The 14,570-nt window shown below is 37.9% G+C and overlaps 1 protein-coding gene across 1 annotated transcript in view; it reads right to left on the bottom strand.

Moving 5' to 3' along the window:
• UTRN (utrophin) overlaps positions 1-14,570 on the bottom strand; it is a 551,097-nt gene that overhangs the window by 21,183 nt on the left and 515,344 nt on the right. The window contains exons 66-69 of the mRNA XM_068985316.1: positions 14,379-14,515; positions 8,485-8,523; positions 8,193-8,258; positions 6,393-6,458 (exon numbers count right to left, since the gene is read on the bottom strand). Coding sequence (XP_068841417.1) covers positions 6,393-6,458; positions 8,193-8,258; positions 8,485-8,523; positions 14,379-14,515 — 308 coding nt within the window. The remainder of the gene's footprint in view (positions 1-6,392; positions 6,459-8,192; positions 8,259-8,484; positions 8,524-14,378; positions 14,516-14,570) is intronic.

The following is a 14,570-nucleotide window of genomic DNA, read 5'->3' as shown; positions in this document are numbered from 1 at the left end:
GGAGTGCTGTCAATTCAAAGGAGGGAATAGTCACCCTCATTGGGATGAGCTATCCACTGGGAGAAAAGATATTTATTATCGTAATACTTATTCACTTCATCAAGTCAATAATGCCAATTAAAATGAAAATATTTGGGGCTTCCCTGGTGGCAAAGTTGTGAAGAATCCGCCTGTAATTCAGGAGACTCAGGCTCAATGGCTGGATTGGGAAGATCCCCTGGAGAAGGAAAAGGCAATCTGCTCCAGTATTCTTGCCTGGGAAATCCCATGGACAGAGGAGCCTGGTGGGCTACAGTTCATGGGCTTGCAGAAGATTTGAACATGACTTGGTGACTAAACAACAACAATGAATTTTGTCAAACCACCAGACTTAGGTCCTAAGAAGGACTTCGAAGGTTGAGTCCTTGTTAGATTTCTCACTGGAATGATCCCTGCATGTTCATAGGAAAAGACCCCCAAAATACTCAGTAGTTTAAAGTGTGGAAGAGCAAAGGACTTCCAGATTGGCTTTATCAAAGTAAGACTTCTTAAAATATTCATCAAAAATATTAATGTATCAGTAACTAGACAACAATTTCTCTTTAGTGATTTATACATTCTTACACTATTCATTTAATCTCCCACAAAAGGGAAAATTTGCTTCCTTGCCTTTTCCAGTACCTCGAGGCCATCACATTCCTTCACTTTCAAAGCCAGCAGTGTAGCACCTGTAAAATCTCTTTGTATCTCACCTCTGATCCCAGAGTTTGTATCCCAAACTCTGACTCTCCTCCTTCTTACAAAGACCCTTGTAGCTACACTGGGCCCACCCAGATAACCCAGGCTAATCTCCCCATCTCAAAACCCTTAATTTAGTCACTTCTGCAAAGTCCCTTTTGCCATGTAAAGTCACAGTCATAGGTGTCAGGGATTAGGATGCGGATTTCTTTGGGGGCCTATTATTCTTTCTACTTTAAATGCCCTCACCACGTTCCTCCTCTATCCATCTCCCTGCTAGGCCATAAGATACTGAAGACAGCATCGACCTTTACAGAACTGGGCATGTGTCAGGGGTGTGCTGCTAAGTGTTTACCAGCAGCTTCTCTACAAGATAAATAAAAAGGCTCTGCTTTGTAGCATTCCTCGTCCAAGGTAAGGAGCAGCGGCTGTGCTTTGCTGGAGCAGCCGTGAAGAGATACCCTACGCCCAAGGTAAGAGAAACCCAAGTAAGATGGTAGGTGTTGCAAGAGGGCATCAGAGGGCAGACACATTGAAACCATACTCACAGAAAACTAGTCAATCTGATCACACAGACCACAGCCTTGTCTAACTCAATGAAACTAAGCCATGCCTGCGGGGCAACCCAAGACGGGCGGGTCATGGAGGAGAGGTCTGACAGAACGTGGTCCACTGGAGAAGGGAATGGCAAGCCACTTCAGTATTCTTGCCTTGAGAACCCCATGAACCCCATGAAAAGGCAAAACGATAGGATACCAAAAGAGGAACTCCCCAGGTCATTAGGTGCCCAATATGCTACTGGAGATCAGTGGAGAAATAACTCCAGAAGGGATGAAGGGATGGAGCCAAAGCAAAAACAATACCCAGTTGTGTATGTGACTGGTGATAGAAGCAAGATCCAATGCTGTAAAGAGCAATACTGCATAGGAACCTGGAATGTCAGGTCCATGAATCAAGGCAAATTGGAAGTGGTCGAACAAGAGATGGCAAGGGTGAACGTCGACATTCTAGGAATCAGCGAACTAAAATGGACTGGAATGGGTGAATTTAACTCAGATGACCATTATATCTACTACTGCAGGCAGGAATCCCTCAGAAGAAATGGAGTAGCCATCATGGTCAACAAAAGTCTGAAATGCAGTACTTGGATGCAATCTCAAAAACGACAGAATGATCTCTGTTAGTCTCCAAGGCAAAGCATTCAATGTCACAGTAAATCCAAGTCTAGGCCCCAACCAGTAATGCTGAAGAAGCTGAAGTTGAACGGTTTTATAAAGACCTACAAGACCTTTTAGAACTAACACCCCCAAAAGATGTCCTTTTCATTATAGGGGACTGGAATGCAAGTGTAGGAAGTCAAGAAACACCTGCAGTAACAGGCAAATTTGGCCTTGGAATGTGGAATGAAGCAGGGCAAAGACTAATAGAGTTTTGCCAAGAAAATGCACTGGTCATAGTAAACACCCTCTTTCAACAACACAGAGAAGATTCTACACATGTATATCACCAGATGGTCAACACCGAAATCAGACTGATTATATTCTTTGCAGCCAAAGATGGAGAAGCTCTATACAGTCAACAAAAACAAGACCAGGAGCTGACTGTGGCACAGATCATGAACTCCTTATTGCCAAATTCAGACTGAAATTGAAGAAAGTAGGGAAAACCGCTAGACCATTTAGGTATGACCTAAATCAAATCCCTTACGATTATACAGTGGAAGTGGGAAATAGATTTAAGGGCCTAGATCTGATAGATAGAGTGCCTGATGAACTATGGATGGAGGTTCGTGACACTGTACAGGAGACAGGGATCAAGACCATCTCCATGGAAAAGAAATGCAAAAAAGCAAAATGGCTGTCTGAGGAGGACTTACAAATAGCTGTGAAAAGAAGACAAGTGAAAAGCAAAGGAGAAAAGGAAAGATATAAGCACCTGAATGCAGAGTTCCAAAGAATAGCAAGGAGAGATAAGAAAGCCTTCTTCAGCGATCAGTGCAAAGAAATAGAGGAAAACAACAGAATGGGAAAGACTAGAGATCTCTTCAAGAAAATTAGAGATACCAAGGGAACATTTCATGCAATGATGGGCTCAACAAAGGACAGAACTGGTATGGACCTAACAGAAGCAGAAGATATTAAGAAGAGGCAGCAAGAATACACAGAAGAACTGACAAAAAAGATCTTCACGAACCAGATAATCATGATGATGTGATCACTAATCTAGAGCCAGACATCTTGAAAAGTGAAGTCAAGTGGGTCTTAGAAAGCATCACTACAAACAAAGCTAGTGGAGGTGATGGAATTACAGTTGAGCTATTTCATATCCTGAAAGATGATGTTGTGAAAGTGCTGCACTCAATATGCCAGCACATTTGGAAAACTCAGCAGTGGCCACAGGACTGGAAAAGTTCAGTTTTCATTTCAATTCCAAAGAAAGGCAATGCAAAAGAATACTCAAACTACCGCACAATTGTACTCATCTCACATGCTAGTAAAGTAATGCTCAAAATTCTCCAAGCCAGGCTTCAGCAATATGTTAACTGTGAACTCCCTGATGTTCAAGCTGGTTTTAGAAAAGGCAGAAGAACCAGAGATCAAATTGCCAACATCTGCTGGATCATGGAAAAACCAAGAGAGTTCCAGAAAAACATTTATCTCTGCTTTATTGACTATGCCAAAGCCTTTGACTGTGTGGATCACAAGAAACTGTGGAAAATTCTGAGAGAGATGGGAATACCAGACCACCTAACCTGCCTCTTGAGAAATCTGTATGCAGGTCAGGAAGCAAGAGTTAGAACTGGACATGGAACAACAGACTGGTTCCAAATAGGAAAAGGAGTACGTCAAGGCTGTATATTGTTACCCTGCTTATTTAACTTATATGCCAAGTACATCATGAGAAATGCTGGGCTGGAAGAAACACAAGCTGGAATCAAGATTGCTGGGAGAAATATCAATAACCTCAGATATGCAGATGACACCACCCTTATGGCAGAAAGTGAAGAGGAGCTAAAAAGCCTCTTGATGAAAGTGAAAGAGGAGAGCAAAAATGTTGGCTTAAAGCTCAACATTCAGAAAACAAAGATCATGGCATCCGGTCCCATCAATTCTTGGGAAATAGATGGGGAAACAGTGGAAACAGTGTCAGACTTTATCTTTTGGGGTTCCAAAATCACTGCAGATGGTGACTGCAGCCATGAAATTAAAAGATGCTTACTCCTTGGAAGGAAAGTTATGACCAACCTAGACAGTATATTCAAAAGCAGAGACATTACGTTGCCAACTAAGGTCCATCTAGTGAAGGCTATGGTTTTTCCTGTGGTCACGTATGGATGTGAGAGTTGGACTGTGAAGAAGGCTAAGCGCCGAAGAATTGATGCTTTTGAACTGTGGTGTTGGAGAAGACTCTTGAGAATCCCTTGGACTGCAAGGAGATCCAACCAGTCCATTCTGAAGGAGATCAGCCCTGGGATTTCTTTGGAAGGAATGATGCTGAAGCTGAAACTCCAGTACTTTGGCCACCTCATGCGAAGAGTTGACTCATTGGAAAAGATTTTGATGCTGGGAGGGATTGGGGGCAGGAGGAGAAGGGGACGACAGAGGATGAGATGGCTGGATGGCATCACGGACTCGATGGACGTGAGTCTGAGTGAACTCCGGGAGACACTGATGAACAGGGAGGCCTGGCGTGCTGCGATTCATGGGGTCGCAAAGAGTCGGACACGACTGAGCGACTGAACTGAAGTGAACTGATGGTTTAAATACTTCAGTATGGCCAATTTAAGCTAATGACGTCACTGAATATAGAGCTGAAAAAAGATTCATAGTTGCACACCACCTGACACCCCAAGAGCACAGGTAACAGTAAAATGAGGTAAAATAACTAAGATGTGATGCGTCCTGAGTATTATTTTTGTTATTATTTTAATCTAATCTGTTGGTTTGCAAGTATATACATGGGCTTCCCAGGTGGCACTAGTGGTAAAGAACCTGCCTGCCAATGCAGGGGATGTAAGAGACACGGGTTTAATTCTTGGGTCAGGCAGATCCCCTGGAGGAGGGCATGGCAATCCACTCCAGTATTCTTGCCTAGAGAATTACATGGACAGAGAAGCCTGGTGGGCTACAGTCCATAGGTATATACAAATGAATTTTAATAATGTCTTTGTTTAACAAGCAGCTTACAAACTTCCTGAAAATTTAACAACCAGCTCTCACAACTGCCTCCAGCACACCACTGCAATGTAGGCATGCAATAAGTTTTTTTTTGGATGGAAGAATGAGTTAATTTATCTCCTGACAGTATATTAAAATGTATTCAGCTGTTAGTCATATGATTATTTTGTCATTTCTCTGCTAAATTTAAAAATCAATAGTGCCTTTTCTAATTTGAAAATAGGAAATACTAAATTTGATTATTGCCTTTACTTGGATCACAAGGTGTGTGTGACAAACACATTTAAAGAATTTAAGTTTTGTTTTAATTAGTAGTTTTAAATTTTGTTTCATTCTTTAGCTATTTCTCAACCTTGATGGAAACTATGTTGATTTAGGATATTCAAGATACTTAACTGCTTTATAAGAAATACATACTAAGAGTTTAAATATGAAACAAGCATTATGTATATGCTCTTACCTTGGTTTGGGAATTGTTCCAAACACACAGTAACTTAATAATAATGTATAAGTCACTACTGTATTGTTATAAAGTACTAACTTGCTAATTTTTGAAATTGAAAATTGAAAAATCTCCTGAGAACTTTTATTTATAAGCTTAATGATAGTAAAACAATTAAAAACAAATATTGACCAGGAGACATTTCATGTTACAGTACCTTAGGTATTTCAACTTGGCTGTCTCTATGATCTTTTCTAGTATAAAATACTAAGAACCAAGTTTGACAACTTTCCCGGCAACCTTAGAGCTTCCCAACAGATCCAAACCACAATGACTGGGTGAGCCAACTAAGCTCCACACTACTGAAATCATAAGACACCATCCAGAACTGAAAATATTAATTCCAAGGTGGTGGAGGGTGGGGAAAGCTATAAAAGCAAGATGGCACACGACAGTGGAATAATCAGAGATAAAATATCTGCCAAGAAAGGTTTTTAAAAAGCATTCTAAAGTTAATGAGGCTTTTCCTAGTTGCTAATAAAATCAAATTATTGGCAGAGGAGTTAACACTTTCCAGTGAAGGGTAAGGAGTAGATGTTCAAGCCTGTGTAGGTCATAACTAGTAAATGGCAGAGATTATGGAGAAAATATGAGCACACAGAAGGAAAAGAATTTTACAGAATGGCACATATTCTATAGAATTAAATCTGTTAAATTAACAAGATGTAACAAGAATTACACCTGTTAATATCAGATAAATGGAATGAATATCTATACCTGTATTTATGAATAAATAAATATGATTTTCCTAGGGCAGATGAGTAGCCAAATATAGGATTTTCTTCAGTAACTTATATGAAACTAAATAAATAAACATATCCAATTTATACTATCATGGCTTGAAACCATAAAATCTATGTAGACATTTTTATAACCACACTTATCAATTTTGATTTGGATCAAAATTCAGAGCCACAGTCAATGAAGATTACTTCCGACAGCCATAATATAAGAACCAGCTTTCCAAGGCAGCACTAATTTCATGATTTACTTACACACTTCCTGTGGTAGAGCTGCTATCAGTGAGGAAAGACCCATTGGTCCTTTCCATTTGGGCCAGTCTGTAAAATGAAAATAAAGAGGTTAGAGAATGTGGCCACACAGGGTATAGTTGATTGGTACAGCCTCCGTGTTTCTTAAACTGTCCTAATTCCCACAAAATCCAGAAGAGCTCAAATTCCCTAACAAGACTTTGAAGTGAAAACGTCTAACGTTGAGTTCTGTTTCTATCACCACCACCATAAGGACTAAAGACTTTTATTTTACGTCATGTTATGTAGTTTCCTAGTTGATCTCTCAGATTAAGTCAGTCTGCACTCTCGCACACATCTGATTATGTCCCTCTCCCTCTCATGTTTAAAGATTCTCCATAATGCCTCTTTACCAAAGGACAGAATCTTACTCCTTAGCAAGTGAAAGTGAAAGCCACTCAGTTGTGTCCAGCTCTTTGCAAGCCCATGGACTATACAGTCCATGGAATTCTCCAGGCCAGAATTCCGGAGTGGGTAGCCTTTCTCTTCTCCAGTGGATCCTCCCAACCCAGGGATCGTACCCAGGTCTCCCGCATTGCAGGCAGACTCTTTACCAGCTGAGCCACAAGGAAAGCTCAGAAATACTAGAGTGGGTAGCCTATCCCTTCTCCAGTGGATCTTCCTGACCCAGGAATTGAACCAGGATCTCCTGCATTACAGGTGGATTCTTTACCAACTGAGCTATCAGGGAAGCCCATCCTTAGCAAGTGGGCCCCGCATAACTGGACTTCAGCTTCTGTCCCTTCACTCTGTCTTGTCCTTTCCCCTTTGTCTACTTGCAATTCTTTAAATAAACTGTATTCTTTCTGAGCTCAATGCTTTTAAGCATGTTTTTCCACTTTTTCCTGAAATTTCTACTTGGCCTAGACTCAGCTCAAATGTTACTGTTTTATTTATGTTGCTTGAACTATAGCCTTTTATTTATTTATTTTTTCAGGTATTATATTTGTCCTTAAGATTTTTCACACCTTTTTAAAAAAGCTTTTCATTTTATTTTGAAGTACAGCTGATTAACAATATTGTGTTAGTTTCAGGTGGACAGCAAAGGGACTCAGCCATACATATACATGTATCCATCCTCCTCCAAACTCTCCTCCCATCCCAGCTGCTACGTAACATTGAGTCAAGTTCCCTGTGCTATACAGGAGGTCCTTGCTGGTTATCCATTTTAAATACAGTGAGGTGTACATGTTTATCCTAAACTCTCTGACTGCCCCATCCCATCATCCTTCCCCTCAGCAACCATAGGTTGAACTATAACCTTTTAAAGCATAGCCAGTTACTAACACTGTCAATGCCTAGTACATATTTGGTTGTATAAAAGTTTGTACAACTCAATAAGACCAGCTTATACTTTTATATTGTTTGGGAACTCCAAAATAAACCACTATGGGAAAGTATGAGCATACATTTAATTACATATTGTAATTCATATGTACACCATCTCTGGGGAACACTTTCAATACTTTCATTCATTGAAACTGGGTTACATTATCTAAATCCTATTTGTACAGTGTTTGCATTCTCATGAGCTCACTAATCACATCCCATGGAGATTTACTCAGTAGAACATATTGCAAGTGTTTGGCAAACTGCAAATTACAGGATAGAAAGATGAAAGCCCAGATTTCAAATATAATAGAATCACCACTCCTGCAAAACTACGTCTCTTAAACCAAGGCATGTGAATGATATAAGCTTAATGCAGAATGAGATACATTCTGGGTGGCAGTGCAGTGGAGGGATCCCAGCAAAGTTTCTTACCGTGTAGCATACTGTTCTATTCTTGAATGGGTATCATCATGAAACAGCTGAGGAGACTGCGAAGGGCTGGAAGAGAGAAAGCAAAGAAACAGTTTTATGCCCACATATTGACAGATGTTACTATTAGGAATGTTAGCTTAGTTAAATAATGAATTTGACATGCAAACAAACCACTAGGATTGTTACCCAGGAGGCAGAACTATTATTTTAGGATAAGAGTTTAGTAATCACCCCATGCTAGTAAAACTGATCAGAACATCCGTCTTGTGCATACGGAGCTGTGGATACTCACTCATAGTGCTCTGGCCACATACTGATGAGTGTGATAGGACTGCAAGGAGGGCAGAGGGAGACAAAAGTCATAGAAAACACACTTTAGAGCAATTTAAGACAAAAGCGGTCGGTCAGAGGGTCGGGAGTGGGATACATCTCAATCGTCTTCCACTCCTGCATTTGGTTGCCCTGAGGTCCACCATGAAAGAAGTCAAAACAAACAGAAATGACTGCTTATTCTAGAAAAGATGCTATGTATTCAAGTGCCTGCAGGGGCCTTTCCACAGATATTATAGGGTATTTGTTATAACAGCAAACACATTTAAAGAGTCTGATTGGAAAAAGACAGAGAATGCTCTAAAATAGCTCAAAATTATGGGATAATTTAAAAAGTAATGTTTCATAATGTACTGGACAGAGGTGCAATCATATTTTTGTTTTTCCTGCAGAAGAAACGATCAGAAAGGAAAAGTTAAATACCAAAGACTACATTATATATTGATGGCAGAGTTGCAATAAAATGAGAATGTTCTGAATCTTTCCTCAATTTTATTTATTGTTTTTCAAAAACATATTTTCCTGGCTGCAGCACATGGCATGTGGGATCTTAGTTCCCTGGCCAGGAATGGAACCTGTGCCACTTGCATTGGACACTTGAAGTCTTAACCACTGAACTGCTAGGGAAGTCCCCTTTGCCCAATTTTAAATAAAATCCAAATAAAGGTGTACACAGAGTATCTCAGCCTCACAGATACACTGAAAAAAGATACAGCCTAGATGTTCTCCTCTACACCTGGCCAAAATTCTCAATTATCCATAAACTGAAAGAAACGTTGCTAGATCGTGATACACTTTCACCAAACAAAATTTTATCCAGAAGTTCTATCCAAGAAACTGATAAAAGGAACACTGTCTATTAGAATCAGGGCTTGAGATTGGAACTTGATTATTCACTATCATTCCTAGCCCTGGAGATACACTCCAATCTCACAGCACTGCCTAGAAAACCCCAAGTCTGTAAGAAATATCGTTTGAAAACAAATGATCCTAATTAAAAGTTAGTTCAAACCCTAACCCTTTTTTATTGGGGGTGTGGGGAGGGGTGGGGGAATACTGATGAATGTGGAAATTTAAAAGCCTAAAGAAAAGTAGTTGTCTAATTAAATAAAGTCTCCTGCAAAAGGTAATGCTGGTTAAAACAAAGAAGAAGGAAAATTTATTCTAGATCTACTTGATTCTCCTATTTCTATTATAGATACATACTTAAGAAAAAGTTAATGATCTCATTATCTCCCATTGAGAAGCAAAAGTTGATGTCTGTAAAGTGAAGATTAAACGATGACGGAAAGTCATCTTATTGGTGTGGAAAACCGAGATTCTTTGGACTTATTTCAAAAAAAGGCATTTATCTGGTCTGTGTTTGTCAGACATTTATACTGTAAATAGACTTAATTACCTATGTATAAAATAGACACAACAATGAAACAAAACAGTATTATTCAATAGTCTTTTCATATCACTACTTTTCATTAACTCTGAAATACAGATGTTCAGTGTCAGATAAATGATTTTCTATACACTTTCCCTGGTGGCTCAGATGGTAAAGAATCTCTAAAGAATTTAGAGATCATTTCTAAAATTCAAGTATACCACAACATTTGCTGTGAGCTTTAAATGTAAGAAAAATACATGTGTGTGTGTATATATTATATATATATATATATATATATATATATATATATAAAATCTTAATTGAACTCACAAAAGCTTTGTGAAACTGCTTGACTGGTTCCTGTAAAGTTAATTCAGTTAGTACAATAGTGATTCATTGAACTAAGATAAGAATGGCAGAGGCAAAAAGCTGAACTGAAGAGTGTCAAAAGAAAGCTTCTTTATGTATTGTGAAAATTTCTGAGAAAAGAAAAAGATTAAAAAAAAAAAAAACCTTTAGGCTTTATTGACTTCAAAGTACTTTGATTTGTAGAAAATATATTAACTGATAAGCTTTTTCATTTAATTTCAGAAGAAGAAAACTGGGCAATATTCTCCCTGAATTGTTAGAATCCATGATTAAAGGGGGTTAAGAAAAGACCAATCTCTGTGTTAGCCCAGACTTCATAATGCTGCCTCTCAACTGCGTTCCAGAGTGGTGTCTGAACAGGGTGTTTTGGCTAATCACACACTAATACGCAAGACTCTACTAAATATACTTAATGTTATAAGAAATATAATTCAGACTTTCTCTGAAGAATTTAGAGACTTTTCAGTGCCTTAAATTCTCAGCAGACTTCTCACACTTCCCGTCTGTTTGCCTTTTGAAGTCCATTTGTCGCAGAGCAGGGCTCCCAGCGGCTCTGCCAGATAAAGCTTCAGCGGCCCCTCCCCGCTGCTCTTGAAGACTGTAAACATCTTCACCTGCTTTACCAGACTGATCATGACCTGCTTCCTGCTTTCCTTTTCATTTCCATTTCTCGTCACGATTTTCAAATTGCCACTGCAGTTTCCAAAACAGGGTTGTCTTTCGGCTGTTGAAAATGTTTGCCTTGCTGGGAAACTCCCTCTCCTCCCCGGGTAGCAAACACTGAGTTTTTGGCCCTATTCATCTTTCAGTTCTGGGATGAACTGTCACTTCTTCCCAGTCCAATGCTCCCACAACCATAATTCCACTTACTATGAGATGGTTCTTGCTACCATAAGAACTTAAAAAACCAAGAAACTCATCTATTCCACCTTAACCAATACATGTGGTAGTGGTTGTTTAGTTGCTAAGTTGTTTCTGACTCTTGTGACCCCATGCACTGTAGCCCACCAAGCTCCTCTGTCCATGGGATTTCCCAGGCCAAAATACCAGAGTGGGTTGCCATTTCCTTCTCCAGGGGATCTTCCCAACCCAGGGATCCAACCCGGGTTTTCTGCATTGCAGGCGAATTCACTACCAATTGAGCCACCAGGGAAGCCCAACCAATACCAGGGAGAGCTGCCTATTTTATTCCTTTCAATTTTCAGGGAAACTAAGCTACCTTTTTAGCCAATAAATCTCACTCAATTCTCAAATTACTTTGTCACCCTTTGAGCTTGTTTCTCAGGTCTATTTTCAACGGTAAGAACTCTTTCATCAAGCTCTACTCATTTATTTTGATTTACTTTTGTGAAAAAAATCTTGCATAGTTATAAAATTAATTGAATAAACCTAAGCATGGGTTTGTTTACCTCCTTTTAATAATAACTAATTTTCCCATAAATCCCCTCCATGCATGCATGTATAATTACTGGATAGGGGATAAGACATTATATTTTGCAGGGATGAAAAAGAAAGAAGCAAAAGGAAATTCTAATCAGCTTCATAAAAAACTTCAACACATTTACCACTTCACTGGATTTTCCTCCAATGTTCTCCTCCCACAAATAGGAGAATAAATGAAATCAAAATTTTTACTACCTATTCACATAAATTGTTACACCAGAAGATTAAGTGGCCCTGTACTAGAAAGGGCTCAGTAGAAAAATGAACTATACCAACTCCAAGAATACATTCTAGGATTTAAAAAGGAAGAAAATCTGCCCAATGTATCCAGTAGCTCATAAATCTTTTTCAAAAAAGGATCTCATGACATCTGATTTAATCTTACACTCCTTTTCTTTCTCTCATTTTCCTCTCACTGAAAATGCTGGTACATTCATCTTTGATGAAATGAAGCATCTTCAGAGTTACAGCCAAAAATCATAGCACAAAATTATTTGGCACACACTTTTCTGTTCTCTTTTCTTTTAACTGAATCACTCAGAATTATTAACGTCAGTCATTATTTTGACAGTGAAAGGCAAATTATCAAAATTGCTTAAAAGCAATTTAAAAGATCTATCTATCTGCATGACTCATACAAGGGAGGTAGCTATTTGGAACATAAAATGCCAATGGTTTATCCAAAGAGTCAAAAGCACATCACTATTTCAAACCTATCAAATTATCTTGTAAATAAAACCACTGTGTGATAATTCTATGCTTCAGGCCCTTACTCTAAAGGTTGTTTAGATCTGATACCAAGATAGGCAAAATTTTATCTTTATTAGGTATTCAGCATAGTTAAACTATATATTACACACTAAAACAAATAAGAGTGTATTATCATATACTTTTTGAAATAAAGGTGAAAAAATCTATCCGCAAATCAAAGACAGGATCAGGATATACCTTCTTTACAGATTTTAAGCATTGCCGGCAGATTCTTTACCAGCTGAGTCACTAGGGAAGCCCAGGTATACTGGAGTGGGTAGCTGATCCCTTCTCCAGTGGATCCTCCCGATCCAGGAATTGAACTGGGGTCTCCTGCGTTGCAGGCAGATTCTTTACCAACCAAGCTACCAGGGAATCACAAGTATTTCAATAGTATGCCTTAAATTAAAATCATTTCAATAAAATTTCTTCTAAAATGTACTGCAGAAAAAAATGACTGGGAGGCATATACCTTAATTGTATGGAATTTGATATCAAGAAAAGTTATCAAAAAGTTTTAAGTTTTCGGTATGCTTTAAATGAGTATGTGGTATTTTTGGACCTATCTACATATATAGCCACGTTGTATTTCTTTCTTCATGCACATCCATAATATTACCTATGGAGGGATAAAAATACCCACTTTACTTTGTCTATAGTCTTCCTTTTATTTTTTAGTGGTTAAACAAACTAAAAATAAAAATTGCATATAAATGTAGCAAAGCCCCTGGTCCAAAGAGTTTTATATGGATAAAAAAATTGGACTAAATAGTCTATCCCTCTATTTTGACATCTTTGAGACATGGACTGTCATAATACACTGGACTGCTACTGTTCTCTGATTATCTCTCATATATACACAAATAAGTTAACTATGAGTTTTGAAGGTTAAATGTCAACACATTTTTATGTGAAGTTCTTTTTACTGAAGTTCTTACTTCAGTTTTCTTTACTGTATAATGTAGAAAACTCCACACTTCAGAGCTTCTCTTCTGTAGTTACTTGAGAAGGAATATTTCTGTAACTAGAACTCCACTATTCTTTATGACTAGGCACTCTGGTGATGATTAGCAATAAAACTTAATTTTCCCCAAGATTCAAGCACAAGAAAATTGCCTTGGCAGGCAAATTTATGCTGATATTTCAAAAAAAGTAATTCAAAGATTTAAAATCATATTTATTTTGATCTTGACATATAATTACTTAGTAATTTAAATTTTGTTCTTGCATTTATTCTGGTTCATTTTAAAATTTCTTTTCATTTCAGGCTATAAACTATTATTCTTCATTTTACAATCCCAAAGCAATTTTGCAATCTGAAATTTTGTTTCATTTATGTTTGTAAACTCAAATGATATACTTTTAAGAAAACTTTGTCTATTACAGGTTCTATTTAAAGCTATCTTATTTCACTGCCATGTTTAAGAAAAAAAAGAAATTAGAAACGCAATGTGAGATTTTGATGAGATTTCATATAGATATATATCTGAAGCAAGGAATTAAACATTATTAATAAACATATTAAAATTAAGTAAAATGAGTGCAAAACATATAAGAAATAGTAAAAAAAAAAAAAAACCCACAAAGAGGGAAAATTGGAAAATAAATAAAGTAATGAAAGGGCATAAATACAACAATTTGCTTAAAGTATTTTTAAGAGTAAAAGAGATGACCAGTGCACATTATTACATATTTCAAAAGTTCAGGAAAACATGCAAAATTAAACCTGTGCTGTCAAAAACAGTCAAAATTCATGTTGCAAAGACTGAGTCCAAGTTTAGTTTCCCTCTTTGTAGATGAAACATTTTACCAAAACACAACTTCTTTTTGGGTATCAGACTTATCTTTTGTCACTAATATAAAAGTATCAGGTATAAGCGCACATATAGATACAAGTTTAATAGTAAAATTAAACTTACGTCTCTAAGTTGTCACCTTCAAGAACTGTCTGGACAGGTAGGTAGCCAAGCCGAGGATGTTTGGCAAAGTATTTCTTTGATCTGAACTTATTCTTCAGCACCTTTGTGAAGTCCCGTACATCTTCCCCAGATGTTGTCTATGAGGTTGAAAAAAATTACACTTATTAAAATGGAAGGAGACAACTATCTACA

This window comes from Capricornis sumatraensis, chromosome 13 (genome assembly GCF_032405125.1).
Source record: "Capricornis sumatraensis isolate serow.1 chromosome 13, serow.2, whole genome shotgun sequence".
Taxonomy (NCBI): domain Eukaryota; kingdom Metazoa; phylum Chordata; class Mammalia; order Artiodactyla; family Bovidae; genus Capricornis; species Capricornis sumatraensis.
This window is presented reverse-complemented; position numbering and strand designations above follow the sequence as displayed.